General features: G+C 32.0%; 2 protein-coding genes across 2 annotated transcripts; one reads left to right on the top strand and one right to left on the bottom strand.

The window, feature by feature from the left end:
* Positions 1-311: 311 nt before the first annotated feature.
* On the top strand, positions 312-2,279 carry LOC123672495. Its single transcript, XM_045606600.1, has one exon. It carries the CDS (start codon positions 312-314, stop codon positions 2,277-2,279), a length of 1,968 nt encoding a protein of 655 aa, XP_045462556.1.
* Positions 2,280-3,492: 1,213 nt separating this feature from the next.
* Positions 3,493-15,991, bottom strand: LOC123672483 (transcription initiation factor IIB-like). Its single transcript, XM_045606589.1, has 6 exons — positions 15,975-15,991; positions 13,440-13,547; positions 12,177-12,313; positions 11,495-11,686; positions 5,671-6,002; positions 3,493-3,706 (listed from the first exon to the last, which is right to left on the bottom strand). The coding sequence occupies exons 1-6, from the start codon at positions 15,989-15,991 to the stop codon at positions 3,545-3,547; spliced, it is 948 nt and encodes a 315-aa protein (XP_045462545.1). The 3' UTR covers positions 3,493-3,544.
* Positions 15,992-16,354: the final 363 nt, after the last annotated feature.

The raw sequence follows: 16,354 nt of genomic DNA, 5'->3' as shown, positions 1-16,354 counted from the left end.
ATTTCGCAAATGTAGTGGCAAGACGAGTTAAGTGAGAAAACATTAATTATCCTTTTTTTTTTGACAAACTCAGGGTAAGTAAACGTAGGACGGCATAATTGGTAGCGGTGGCCCTGAACAGTCAGCTCAGTTGTCACGAAGAAATAACTTTCTGAAGTCTGTGTAAATTCATCAACCTGATATCCAGCGATTTCGAGATACTATACCTAATTTCACTTTAGATTGGTGGTGTAGGATCAGAGAAACAGGAAAATGATACTCAGATCTTGTGAAATAATTTATGGTTATTTTTTGACAACATCATCTCTAATATGGGTTTTATGGAGGACATCAAGCACCGTTATGGTATGGATATTTTAAGAAACTTCAAACAATGGGCAAATCAGGTGAACAAGCGAGCAAGTCTGGAAAATCACAGAAAGTTTCTTTTACGTTGTAGAAAACAAAGAATTTTACCATCTCATATCACACGTTACTCTAAATGCATTTCTGGTTTGATTCTGTCTAACAGTCCTTTCGCCAACCATTGTTACAGCGCACTAACTCAATTTCAATTTCGAGTACTAAATATTGAGATATGTTTTTATCATTGGAAACTAAGACAGATCAAGCATAATATTGAAATCATAAAGTCAAAACTCAGAAATGAAATAGCTGAAGATATATTGTTTTCTTTCTCTGTTAGACAAAATAAATTTTACAATTTCAAATTCCACCAAATAAGAAGTAAGCAAATGACCAAATTCAATAACCTAATGAATGTACAAGTGCCTTCCAATCTAAAGTCCACACCTGACAAGTGGATTATGAATTTTTCTGATCTCTCCATACCCAATAACGTAAAGTGTTTTCTTAGCTTGGGTCATCAGTTTAATCTTCCTTACACCAACTCAATACCCGTGATGAACATAATTGTTGACTGTGAAAGAGTTATTAGTAAACATGATTTTGAGAATAGAGATTTAGTCAGGGCAAGAGTTGTGAACACTATCATGAATTTTTTAAATTCGAATCAGTATTCAAGATCTTACAGTCCCTCCTTGTGTCGGGATTTGAGAGATACTCGGGCGTTCCTCTCGAACAATAAAGATCATATAGTTGTTTTGAGAGCTGATAAAGGGAACGTCACTGTCGTTATGAATAGGGATGAATATTCTAAAAAGTGTACAGAACTTCTTGACGATTCGCAAACCTATGAAAAATTGGAGTCTGATCCCACTGTTCGCGTCCAAAACAAAAACAACAGATTCGTCAAAATTCTGCTGAACAAGGACCTAGTACCGGAACCTGTTGCGAAGAAATTGACTTCTAACGATGGCATTTTTCCTAAGATGTACTTTCTACCAAAAATACATAAAACAGGCATACCGATGAGACCCATTTTAAGCTTTGTTGGTTCCCCTATATACGAGCTATCAAAATTCATCGCTGATCTATTGAAGCCGATATTCATTAAGGACGAACATTATGTCCGGAATTCTTTCGACTTCTTCAATTCAACGAATAAGACCAGATTGCCACCTAACTATGTATTACTATCACTTGATGTCGTTTCTCTTTACACTAACACGCCTACAGATTTAGCACTACAAATCATTGAAGAAAATTGGAATATGGTTTCTGACCCCTCATTTGATTCTGAAACCTTCAAATTAATATATAATTTTTTGATAACTAGCAGTTATTTCTGTTTCAACGGACAATTTTATAGGCAAATTTTTGGTTTCGGGATGGGGAATTGTGTTTCGCAGATTTGCTGTGACATTGTAATGGTAAAACTTCAAGATTATTGTCTCTCTCGCTTACCTTTCAGTGTACCAATTTTCAAACGTTATGTCGATGATATTTTCACTTCCGTTCCTGTTAACACTGAACAACTCGTGTTGGACACTTTCAACTCTTTCCACCCAAAATTACAGTTCACTTTAGAATTAGAATCAAAAAGCGCTCTGAATTTCCTTGACATGAGAGTTGAACGCACGGATGATAATGTCTTATACGTTGATTGGTATCATAAACCTACTTTTTCTGGCAGGTATATAGGTTTTCACTCCCATCATGCCATGATACATAAAGTTAACATCATACGAAATCTCAAGTTCAGAGCCTTGAACCTCTCTGACAAAAGGTATCATGAAAAAAACCTGAAAAAGATCAGATCCATCTTACTTAACAACAGCTGTCCGGCGCATCTCATAAACAAAATATTAGGGGAGTCTCTCAAACCCTCTCTACCACAGATCATTTCATCTGAGGGACCTTCGAATACAATTTTATAGTATAACAAACTCATATATATCAAAGGCCTCCCAGAGAGACTATCCAAGGTTATTCAAAAGGAGAACGTCAGGGTGTCTTTCAAAAGTTCAAATACCTTAGGAAAGAATTTTTTCAGTGTTGTCAAAAACCCGACACCAACTCTTCTGAACTCCAATGTTGTATATAAAATCAGCTGTCTAAATTGTTCTCGCGTCTACATAGGCCAGACGGGCCGATATCTGAAATCCAGTATACAGGAACATATTAGGTCTGTCCGTTTGCCGATCTCCAACACTAAAACAGCCTTGGCCGAACATTGCCTGAATGAAAGTCACAACTTTAATTTTGAAGACGTCAAAATATTAAATAGGGAGCCATACTTGAGCAATCGGCTAATTTTTGAGATGTTACAAATAAGTATCCATGACTCAGTAAATTCTAGAGCTGACATACAACAACTTAGCCGATTCTATTTTTCCTTATTAAAAACAAATACCCAACTACGGAATAATAATAAAACAAAATAAAGATTTCTAGCCCCTATCGACTTCATTACTTCAGCGCATCACATACATACGTCTAAGTTTTTTACCCTAATTGTTTCGAGTCCGCTGTTCCTTTGATTTCACCTCCGTCTGTCGGCATACTATCTATGCATCGGTCGCATTGTTTGTCCCCGGTTTTTAATATACATATTATGATTTCTTTACACGTAAAATATTGGAGAATTGATTTAAATTTTAATAAGATGATTTTGGGAAGATACATTTGTCTAGCTTGTAAGTACTTTGTACCTATATGTGTTATATTACTTTTTATTTTTACTCTTATTTTAAACTAAAAATGTTTTGAATTTTATAATGCTTCTTTTTATATATAAATTATACCAGACCATCCTTTCTGTGATATTTTCTAGTCAATAACTTTTAGTAATGCTCATCTTTCCTTTATTTTGTAAACACCTTCATCAATGTTGCAAATGATGTTTTCCGTAAATTTTGTAGAGCCCTGAGGATGGAAATAAATTTTTCCGAAACGTCGGCGAACTAACAGAGTATCATTTTCCTGTTTCTCTGATCTTACACCACCAATCTATAGTGAAATTAAATTTTGGATCACCACTTCAGATCTTGTGAACTATACCTAATATTCCCAGCTGATGATAGCAAGCAAATTCAAAAATAGAAAATATTTCATTATAATTTATTTAGAGAAATACATGGTTGAATAAATAAAAAGAATATATTTAACTTAAATATAAACATAAAAACAAAAATATTACATATTACATAGTAGGCAACCGATAATCGGGAGTATCAAATTCGAAATCTTCGGGGAATAGTCGGAATGCTTGAGGATACATTAGCCGATATGTATTTTTGATCGTAGATTCTGAAGCACCGGCAATTTCTGCAATTTCAAGTGCACTTTTCTTACATTCGGATGCCTGAAAAATATAGAAGACAATAATAAATAGAAATTCAGTTGAATCAACAAAAAACACTATTGAACAAAATAATGTACTCAAAAAAATTACTGAGTTTTCAACTATAATAACAGCCAAGAACCCTTTACTCAAGGGCGTAGATCTTTTTTTCCTTGGGGGGGGCTCGGAAAATATTTTTTTTACAAGAACTTTTACATAGGTACTTATATCTGTAATGTGAGATTAAGAAGTTTGAACCAAATTACTCAAAATATTTTTTTCATTACCAATTCGATAGATAAAATAGAGTTAGGAAGGAAAAGAGAGATTTCTTGGATGATTTTGAAGTGAAAAGTCCCATAAACATGAGCCCGCAAAGGCTATATTTTCGAGATAATGGGTATTTCTTGTATTGTCGTACTTTTCAGTGAAGCTCATATCAGTTTATAATTAATAATTATAATTAATTTATTCATCCCAGCTTACTAACTGAAAATTTATAATGAATTGGATTTTCTTGAAGAATACTACAGAGCTATTTGAATTTTTTCTCAAAATCGATACGACAAAACTACAACAAACCAAAAAGTATAGTCTCATATCAGACCAGAGTTTCTTTTTACATTTTTCTAAACTACCAGTGGTTCAAAAAAAACAAATTCTGGAGGAAAGGAGCGGGTACCTTTCCAGAAAAAATAACAGATAACAGTAGATTTGCATACAAAATTAGCATATCAAAAGATGAGAACTTTAAATTGGAATATCTATGCCAATTCAAGTTGAATATCTTGTGAAGGGAAGGTGCTAAGAGAAATAACCTGAACTTTAACACCGGTATCTTAAAAAGAAAGGGTTTGTGGACTCAGGGCCGCCGCCAGACATTTTAGCGCCCCGGCAAAATAAAATTTCGCCGCCCTGCATTACCTAATTTATACGAATTTTCTTTAAAGGAGCCTCTGCAATTCCTCTCAGGCATCTTTTCAATTTCATATGAAATCTTTTTTTTTCAATTTAAAATCACCTTGTTTTTTCAAACGACGTTTAGTCGATTTCATCAAAAAACGCCCTAAATTGTTCAAAATTACGACACTTTATTTATAAGACTATATTGAAATGACAACGTAGTTCTTAAAGGTGCAAAAAGTCTTGTGTTATTAACTGACTTTGCGCCCCTATAATTTGGCGCCCCGGCAAAATGTCCGGTATGCCGCTCCTGGCAGCGACCTTGTGTGGACTCATGTCATAGGACTTTTTTTCTCGAAATGATCTGAGAAATCTATAATTTCCATTTGTACCTCCAGTTTAGGAACACTGTTTAGATATAATAAATTCAAAACAGATATCTGCATAAATATGCAATTTGAATGAAACACAATAAATTGTATAACACAGCCCAGAGAATTTTTCGTTGCGAATTACTCAGTTCAGTTCTTTGATATGATATGATACAAAAAACCGAAAAAAAACGGGTAAGTGTATACCGATAACGAATGCAAAAATCACAGTTGGTAACTAAGGGGTTACGTCGACAAAGCGGAGAGATAAAGGAAAATAATAAACCTCGAACATAGACGTGCTCATAGTGCAATAAAAGTAGTAATCTTGAAAGCGATAACAAACTCATAAACCGTAAAAGGTTTATTCGATTTTTCACTGCTATGTGGATTTCAAAGGAAAGTAAAATGATAATTGGTTCATTTTATGGAAAAATTTTCGTTTTTTGTCTTTGCGAGAATTCTGAAATTTTATATTTTGGGAATTTTGGTGTGTAATTACCCCCAGTAAACACCCCCCCCCCTCCATTTCTACTGCCCTGCCTTCACTTCGGCAGTTTGTAAGCTACTTTTTAAACATATGATTTGAGACTTACGACTTACTCAATCAAATACATCTATAGATATCTACATAAATACTTGTTTAGTATGTGACTACTATCTACGACTTGATTAATTCATTATTCAATTGTAAGATTAAAAATAACATACCTGAGACGCCATGAATATGGCGGCTGCTGCAATGGAAACGGGAGACTTTCCAGTAACAATGTCGAATTCCTCCGCTTTGTTTGCTATGCATATAGCAGCTTTTTGTACCTTAATTGGAAGTTCCAAATTTGCGCAGAACCGAGACATGAATTCACCTGTATTTACAAGATCAACTGTAGTTTCCAAAGCTTTAAGAATCAGTTTGAAAACACGTCCAATTTCTTTTTTGCTGACTGTACTCACTGCACAAATTTCTTTGAAAGTACGAGGTACATGTTCTTGTCTGCAGGCTATGTATAAACAAGCTGCAGTTATAGCATCACGAGATCTGCCTGGAAGTGAAATAATTGAGAATACAGTGAAGTGTTGATCTATGTAATATAATAATTAGTTAATTCAACAGACGTTGGTCTGCCCGAAAATTTGATTTCGAATATACAGGGTGATTCACTATTAAGTGTTAATGGAAAACTGATCAAAATTTCGAGCTGAAAATTGGCATGATATTTTTCCCTAAAATATTTTCAGATCTCTACAACATTCGGTTATACCTGAAACAGACAACTACTTCCTTATTTCAAATGGCACACCCAGTATATTATAGTATAAAGTATATATAGTATACATATACATATATAGTATAGTATATAACCTTGCTTTTTTATGAAAATTTCAGCAAAATGCCATTCCTTGGGTTGAAACTCAACGTTTCATGATTTAATGGGATTCTCATAAAAAAAATTGTATCGATGGGGACTCGAATAAATCTGCACAAAAAATTTTTTTCGTAAGAACCTTCTCCATTGTCGATTCTGCAAAAATGTAGTATTAAAGCACTGCTTGTAGTTTTGATCAAAAATTACAGGGTGTTTATAAGAAATTCATGAACTTGGACAACTGAAATTCAAGATTTTCAAATTAGCACCTATATTTTCTATTGTTTAGGTCGATTCAACATATGAAAAGAGTGGGGGTTAATTAAGCAAACCTTATACATAAAATGAATTTTTGAAGAAAAGAAGAAGAAGAAAAAAGTAAAATTTGGAAATATTGTGTCATCAATTGGGAAAAATGAATTTGGGGTACCTCAGGGTACACATTTGGGAACAATTTCATTTCTATTGTACATAAATAATTGTAAGATTACTTTGTTTGCAGATGATACTATGATATATGTTTCTGGATATGATATTGATATTTTTTCAAATTAATTATAATTAAAATAATTATTATATAATGGACTACTTTAGTGATGTTGATAATATGTACTATATTACATAGTATTGCATAGTATGCAATATGGCTTCAACAGATAACGATGTTGTAAGCGACGATCTTCCAAGTATTGCAAACAAGTGCGCTTATTGCAAAAGAAATATTGCGAAAATTAGTGTAAAGTGTAATTCATGCACTAAAGTATTTCATAATAGTTGTGGATTGAAAATTTCGAAGTGTTGTGACCAGAAATTTGCGATTTCATCGACTGGCGAGAAGGTTAATTACAATTCAGATATGAATACAGCTGTCGGAACCGACCTACAAGTGAAAACTCCGTCTAATTTAATCGATAAAGATTCAGGCCGACAAGAACTCTTGTTTAAGATAATTGCCGAACTGGAAAGTAAAAACTCTATACTGGAAGAAAATATCGAATTAATGAATTATAAAATCTCCATCCTAGAAGATAACATCACAAAAAAAGATTCCCTTATAACACAATTGAACAAAAAATTAAATAAACAAACAAACGCAGGCAACGGGAATAACGCTAAGGTTCAGCAAAGCGATCGTGATCGACATACTGTAACTGATGCTCCCGAGGCTACCGTGCTATCTACTTACACGGCAGAAATTTGTGAGGCGAGATCTCCACTTGCAGAAGCGCCAACAATGTCAAAAATAGTAAACAAAAATAAAACACCTGAAATAAAAAGTATGAACAAGAAAATATTGATAAAGAAAGATCAGGATCCTCCTCTAAATAAACAGGTCAGTCTCAGTACGAGTGTAGATATCAAAAACATCTCCTTTGATGGTGAGGTAAATAATGAATGGAAAAAAGTTTCTCGAAAACGAAATAGAAAAAGTTCCCGTCCTGCATTAGTTACAGGAACATTCTCGGGTCCATCAGCTGTAGAGGGGATCAAGAAATACAAGGCACTGCATGTAACAAACCTTAAACCTAACACTGCAGCTGAGGATCTTACAACGTTTTTAAAGCAGAATTTCTCTGAAGTGATATGTAAGCCAATTAAATCACGATTCCCAAATAGTTACTCGTCTTTTAAAGTCCTTATTCCCACTGGTGAAAATGACAAAGTGATGATAGAATCGAATTGGCCAAATAGATCCACAGTTCATTATTTTCACCAGCGAAAAAGGAGAGAAGAAGAACCCTAAGTCTCAATAATCATACAAGTGAACAATGTGAAGAGATATTCAAGATGAAAATACTACATAAAAAAATAAATGTTAAGAAATCTTACTATTGTAATTTTGGTTAAAGCCGTTGAAATTGTATTGACTTGTCCTATACATTGTTATATGTCTCACAGGATTAATAAATATTATTATTATTATTATTATTATTATTATTATTTGACACGATAGAATTAAAATATAGAGCAAAACTGATAAATCAGTGAAAAAATTTTGAAAATCCATCAATAAATGAGTGAGAAATAGATTATTCAAATTTACGTATTTTAGCGCGGAACGTCTTTGGTCTCCGACTCGTCTATGACGTCACGCCACTTGCCTGTGATCGCTAAACCATAAATTACGTTTAAATACTTAGCCGCGCCAAGGCTCTCGCGCCGTTTGTAGTTGTACAGTGTAGTTTTAACCTGAGTTTTGTTTTTATGTCACCATAATGGAAGAAGGTTTCGTGAAAAGACAAAGTGACAATTTGCCTAAAATAGATATATTCGCAGTGATGGAGATTTTTTTCTTCAAATCCATCTTATGTCAGTGCTGAAATAAAAGGAGTTGAACTTTTCAAGTAAGTATCTACTTTTGAGTTTGCTTCATCATGGTTCAACTTATAACGATGCTTTATTTAAAAAACGTTTCATAAACAGTTTTGATGAATTTGTGGTTATGATTTTTGAGTTAAGCTATATAAAAAATTATAATAATAATAATGAGACAAGTTTTGTGATTATGATCCGCTTCGATTCAAAATTGGTATGTGGGGGTTTTCGGCGTTGGAGATTATGATTTTTTTGTCAAAATTTGCAAATTCAAGATGGCGGCTATAAGATGGCCGATGAGTTTTGTAATTATGGTTCGATTCGATTCAAAATAGGTGTGTGGGTGTTTTCGGGGTTGGAGATTATGATTTTTTTGTCAAAATTCGTTAATTTAAGATGGCGGCGAGTTTTTAAAATATATTGTCTATAAAGGTATCTTATATATCCTATCTTAAATCTATGGTACTACTTTATAATATCTCATCATGTTTACAATACATATGCCTATTGCCCGCCGTACAAGATATCAAATATATCGATATTTTTTCAGGGCCGGTCGAGCATCTTACCGAGAAGAAGCTGTTGGATATGTTCAAGTGAAACACGAGGGCTCTAAATGCACAGTAAAATGCAGAGTTTCACCTGAACATAAAGTAAAAATTTAGCCTTATCATTGCACGTTGGTTTGTGATAAAAACGAAGGAATGGTGGAAAGTATAGTTTGTCATGATTGTGCTGCTAATCAAGGAGGATATAAACACACCTTTTTATTTCAGCCATCGTGTAACGAACAAAACACGACACGAACGGCACAAATGATTGTACACCAATGAATTCGTAAGCACTCTGCGAATACCAGTCGCCTCGTGTAAGTGGCATGACGTAACACACTAGACGCTACGTACTATGAAATTATTCTTCCAAGCGCAACTTCAAAGTCCCATAACTTTTTCATTTCTGGAGATATTTCAATGATTCTTCCACATTTTTGTTTCATTTTACTTAAATTTTTAGAATTAATCCTTAACAAAAAAATGAAAACTAGTAAATTATAATTAATGAGGCTTTCGATAGGTTGTTCATTTGGCTTTGCGACAATAACTTGAAAGTCAATATAAAAAATCGAAGTATATGTTAATAGGTAGTGAATAAAGGACACGTAATACCGACATAAGTAATTTCAGAATTGATATTGATAAAGATGAAATAGAGAGGGTTACTAAAATGAAATACTTAGGATTGATATTAGACGAGAATTTAAAGTTCCAGTTTCACGTGGATTATATTGCAAATAAAATGTCCAAAAAGGTCGGTTTCATATCTAGAATAAGGAGTAAAATTGATATGAATACGTCACTGATGTTGTTTAGATCATTGGTACTTCCTCATGTGGATTAATGCTCGTCAGTAATGTTACATTGGAATAAAGGTAGCATAGATAAGTTACAAAAAGTTAAAAAAAGCACAAAATAGAGGTATGAGAATTATTTTGAAATGTAATAAAAGAACTCCCATAAGGAATATGTTAAATTGTTTGAAATTGATAAGTGTCAATCAGGGAATTATTTATAGAACATTAGATTTAATTTTCAGACCAGGAATGAAATATTACCTGAATATTTGAGTGAAAACCTAAAATTTGCTAATGAGATACATAATTATAATACACGACGTCGAGATGATTTTCACATAGAAAAAGTTGATGCTACACTAATGAATAAATCCACATTTAGCAGCGGATTAGTTATCTTCAATAAACTACCTGAAAAGATCAAATATTGCAATGATTATAAAGAATTTGAAAAATGTTTAATGAGTTATATTCATATTTATAAAGAATTTAATTGAGTTAGTGAATTACATTTGTATTGTTTTCAATAGCCGAGTGCTAAATAAAGTTTATTATTATAAGAGTTATCGAGTGAGAACTTTAAATGAGGAAAAACCGCTTTTTCTTACTGTGTGGGTAGTCACACAGAAACACCCTGTACCTACATTTTTCGTCCAAACCGCGAACAGGTTTATGATACTGCGTATTTGCAGAATCGAAAATGATAAAGGTTTACTCAAAAAAAACTTTTTCTGCCGAAAAATCCAAAGAAAATGAGTTCCCATCGCCACCATTTTTTTCGTATGAATCCCATTAAATCAAGAACCGTTGAGTTTATACCCAAGGTATGGCATATAGCTGAAATTGTCATTCATTAAAAAAGGTATGTAATGATGCAATAATAATAATTATTATTATATTAATAATAAACTGGGTGTGTCATTTGAAATAGAGAAGTAATAGCTTTTTTCCGGTATAACCGGAAGTTGTAGAGAGATATCACTCTGTACCTGGAATAGAGATAAAATTTATACCAATCGGTAATAAAATGATACATTCGGTAATTCAATTCAATTATTCATTATCAAAAGTCACTCAAAACCACTCTTTGATAATCAAGTTTCTAGATAATTTACTTTCAAATTGAAAAGTGCTTTTAGTAACACTGCACTTGTTTCAGATTAGTTTTTTTTTACTTTTTTCAAATATGTAAATGGATTTTCAAAATTCCCATGTACCGGCTGTAGTTCAAAAGATACAATCTTTCTGCAAATTTTTGTTAGCCCGGTTTCCCATATGATTAGTTATTGAATAAGGAACATATATGTGACAACTATAAAGAAATATACAAGGTGGTTTCCTTGTTATGACCCCACGAAGAGTTAAATTCATAAAACCCCTGTATCTCGATAACAAAGACAGTCAGAGATATATCTAAATTCTACTGGAATTCATGAAATTGTATGAAAGTTCCTGTTCAAAATATATTTTTTATCACTTAACAAATTTTTTCTAAACTCACCTTTCAGATTATTTCCATCTTTAACTCGTTTGAATAAATTATTAGCTCGGTCAGTAATCGAACTTGGCACATTTATCCTATCACCCATTACAGAAATCTCCTTTATTGCAGAAACCATAGCTTTGTCGGAACTACTTAGATCTCTATGGTTTTTATATTTGGAGTTTCCAGATGAATCGAATGCTGCATCACCTGAAAATAAGTAGGTTGTGAAAACAAAACCTTGTAGCTCATAAGTGAACTGTCATCGACCTAATTCCAGTCTAATTACTAACTATTTTTTCATTTGAATTGTTACATTATAAATTTTTGTTTTTTTTTTAAATAAATTGTTGCCAAATGGGACATTTCAATTGAAAGGATGTCAGATGTAGAGATCGAACCAAGTAAAATAACTTAGATACCATTAGATTATCTTTCATGAGATAATGAATCTAATACGTGTGGTAGTAGGATGTGGTAAGCCTCGTGATCAGTTTTGAGAAATGTATTATTATTATGAAGGTATTTATTTATAAACAATGTGGATATAATAGAAGTTAAAACTATAAAAGTACATTTAAATTTTTTTCAACATTATCAAGTTTTTTGCAAAATACTAGAAATATTTTCATTTTGTATTAAAAAACATTTTATGAACTGTTTCTCACATATTTGTGTATATATATATAATGTTGCTTACCTCGTCCTCCAGGACCGACCATTGTTGATAAATCACCACTGAGTAATGTATTCTCACGCCCACCAACACGTGAGGGATCACCACCTTTACTCTTCTCATCACTAAAAGTCCTCCACTCAGAGCCCACATCTATAACTCTGAAATTTGAATCATTGTGATGAATTGTCCATAACCAAATTATTGATTAAAATTCACAGTAATTCAGTTGGTTTTCATAGAAAGAATGAATTACAGAAAGAGCAAAGAATTTGGATGGTTAACAAAACACAAGCTCTTTATGATTTTTTACATATTATACACTGAGAAAAGTGTTTATTTGATATAAACGAAAATGCATTATAGTAATTAAATCATTTATTGGATATATGGACAAATAAATATTAGTTTCATGGATTTCATAAATAATTTATTTGAAATCCCACCAATAATCATCATTTATTATTACACTTCATTTATTTACGCATAACTTATATCAATAATGCTGAAGAAACCTTATTTATATGTAATAAAAATAATATTCCAATTCAGTAATGGTTAACGTATTTCTTAGATAATTATTTTGGTTGTTTCCATTATCCGATTATTAGGGTCTGAGAAGAACAGTTTGCCAAACTAGGTAATTTTTAAGAGTTAATATTGAGGGTATCCGGGTTTGAACCCTAGTCATCTTGATCGCATAATAACGGAGCAGGTACAAACGATCTCAACCCAAAATTCAGTACAGATGTGCTAACCGGCGTTCAATAAGTCAGATAAGCACAGATTTCATGTTTAAAAAAGAAATTCAAATCAAAGGAAAAGTTCAAGGACAGATCCTTTAAGGAGATGCACTTCTCTTTGAGGGATGTGTCCTTAAACTTTTCCACAGATTGGATCGCTAGAATTATGTTAGTTTGTTAATTATTAATAAATCCTTTATTCTGAGGGAATAAATTATTGAATTCTTGTAAGAGATTATTCGTGAATAGCAAATGTTCGTCAACTACCAGTAGAAAATTTGTTGATAATGAATTTATGTTATTTGTGGATATAACGTTAGTTCATATAAATTATTTATAACCAAAATATATTAAATATTATCAAATACCTTGTAAACAAATATTTTATCATCTATTAATAAACTTTTTTTTGAATGCATAATTTAACTATTAATGAATATATCAAATATAAATCTACTGTAATAGTTGTGAATAAATAACCTCCAAATATGTGCTTTATTAATAAAATATATGGATTTCTCCCAGTATAATAATAATAACATACCTGTCCCCAACCACTAATCCACATTCTTGACAAATTAGGTCTCCGGCTCTATAATCTTCCATCAAATATGCTTCTGGATGATGTGGACAACATATTGTACTATCTTTTCTGAAATCACAATTGAGAATTATTGATAATTATTTAGAGCATGAAATGAAGGATATTAAAAAAATTGAGAAAACACTGACTTGAGGTCAGGAGCTTTTGAGCTCGTGTTCATTCAGTCGCCAATTTCACCCTTGAATACCAGATATATGGGGAAAAGGGAGCTAAGATGACGAAAGTTAAAAATATTCATAAAACTATTTTTTTTAATGCGATAGTAGCCACTGAATGATCATAAGTTGACATTAGTATTTTACATAATAAAATTTGGAATACATAATGATTAATATTTGAAATTTGTTATATATCATGATATTCGTCACTTATCCTTCGTGGAGGGTAAGATGATGAAATCCCGAAGTATAGGATTACGAGGAACGTTTTCTAAGAAGAAAAATAATCAAAAAATTAACGGATAAAACTGAAACATAACGGACAACAGTCTTTGTTAGTTGTAAAATACAAACACGAGTTTGGTATAAAATTTCGTGAGATCGCCCAGGTTTAGTGAAAAATTAATTTATACCTACATATTATCAAGTAAATGTAGATTGATTTAAAATGATCTATATGTATTTTCGAATTGATGAAATTTTATGTGGTTTGACGAATAAAATCAAATTATCATCAATATCGATGGAATTTTGCGAATATAAACTAGTGGAAAAAATTGAAGGATAAAAATAAAATTCATAATTTTTTGCGGTTTTTCAAACGGCTGTATATTTGATGAAAATGGTCGTATATCAATTTGAAGAAAACTTTTTGAAGCTTGAAGTTTATAATTTAGAGATCTCATCAAAAAATTTTTCAAGCAACGTGTACTGCTCAATCCTGATGAAAACAGTAAATAAAATTTCTGCGAAATTTTTTCAATTTTTATTTTTGACATATAGTCTCAGAAAAAATTTTCTTTCGAAAAACCAATTGGCAAAATAAGAGAAACGCTATAGTAGTCATTGAAATTTTGTCTTAAAAATAAGAAATTAATACAAATAAACTTGGCTTCTCATCTCAATCGACAAATAAAAATCAAAACAAACACAACATCTAAACATTCACGAAGTAACTGACTAACCAAATTTCTCCTACTAAACATATGAACACAGACAACTAGTTTTTTTGTGTGTGACCTGCTTCCTTGATTTCTGATATGTGGACTATTGGCTAGTTGAAATTGCATGTAACTTGAAATTGTTATTTTATATCTTGATGCAAATTTCATTTTGATCGTATACTTCTTTTTTAAACTATTTGGAAAACAATAACTCGAACAACCATTACAGATATTATCAAAAATTTGAGATCCAAACAATTACAATGAAAATTTTAAGTTTCTAGATCTTTTCGTTCAAGAGTTATGTGTTCATGTTCGGACCTTATCGTTTGAAACTATCTCTGGATTGAAATTCCGAAATTTCGGACATCGTGGCGAAATGACCAATTTTTTCAGGGAAAGAGCGTTAAAAAAAAACCAAATTAATTAACAATCCGTTCGAAATCAATGTTCTCCAATTTACCGGGTGTCCCAAGTTATCGTAAACAGGCAATATCTAGCTTATTTGACAAGATAATGAAAAAATTGTTTTGTGTAACATCAAAGTACCTTCCCCATGATGTATAAAAAAGGTTCTTATATTTGACAGCCCTGTGGTAGCTAGCCCTAACTTTTAATTTTCAAATGTCACCTTTGTATATTGTCAATGAAAATTGCGTGTCATTTTATTTAGAATACAACGATAACACATACTTGGTATTTTTTCATTAATATCCACAACAACCTTAACATTTTGTGAAGTATGAATTGCAACCAAAATACCTACTATGCAATTCAAAAAACGAAAAAACATTTGAAGCAGGTTTTTTGTTATAAATAACATCGGATTTTAAAACAAAAAATTCATCTATTTCTCATATGTGCAGTTTGTACAAACATGGTTGGAGGCATTTCATTTTTATAAGGAAAATTATATAACGTAAAAAAAGTAGGTAACAAAATATCAATGTTTTTGTTGTTACTGGAAAAATACCAAGTATGTGCTATCTTTGTATTCTCAATAGAATGACACGCAATTTTCAATGACAATATACAGGGGGTGTCATTTGAAAATAAAAAATGAGGGATAGCTACCACAGGGCTGTCAAATGAAAGAACCTTTTTTTATACATCATTGAAAAGGTACTTTGATGTTATTCAAAGCAATTTTTTTATTTTCCTATTATTCTCTGGGAATGAGTACATACAATAATTAATAGTGGAAATGTGTTAATATACATAGAATCCTATTCAAGATATCTAAGCTATTTAATTTTTCCAAATAAAAGGTAACGCAACTCTGCTAAAAATAGTTAAGATCGATATTTCACTTGTTTTGAATGTTAATCAAAAATGTTTTTAAGAATGAAAATAAAAGTTACAACAGTACATACCCTGATGAACTCGCCATCTTAAACAATTAATACACCAACAAGGCAAAACACTGAGAACGTCCAAGCTTTCAGTAAGTAACTGACTAAATTTCGTAGGTCTCTAACTTGATGAGTTCTGGTAATCACAGAAAACTATATATGTAACTTTTTTTTCGCCTTCTTGGTCTCAGCTATTTGGCTCTTTGGCCAATCTCAAGAACCATAACACCCCCTCTTACCGATAATTAAGAGAAAGTTTTTCAATGGAAAACCCATTATGTCCCTAATGGATTTTTGTTTATTATTTATAACCCTCATTATTTATTGCTTCGGTTGACAACTTATTACTTAGAGTTTGTTCCTCACAGATAACGATGAAATTCGAACAATCAGGTGACACA

This window comes from Harmonia axyridis, chromosome 1, assembly GCF_914767665.1.
Source record: "Harmonia axyridis chromosome 1, icHarAxyr1.1, whole genome shotgun sequence".
NCBI lineage: Eukaryota > Metazoa > Arthropoda > Insecta > Coleoptera > Coccinellidae > Harmonia > Harmonia axyridis.
Note: the sequence above shows the minus strand (reverse complement) of the source record. Positions and strands in the feature narration are given on the sequence as shown.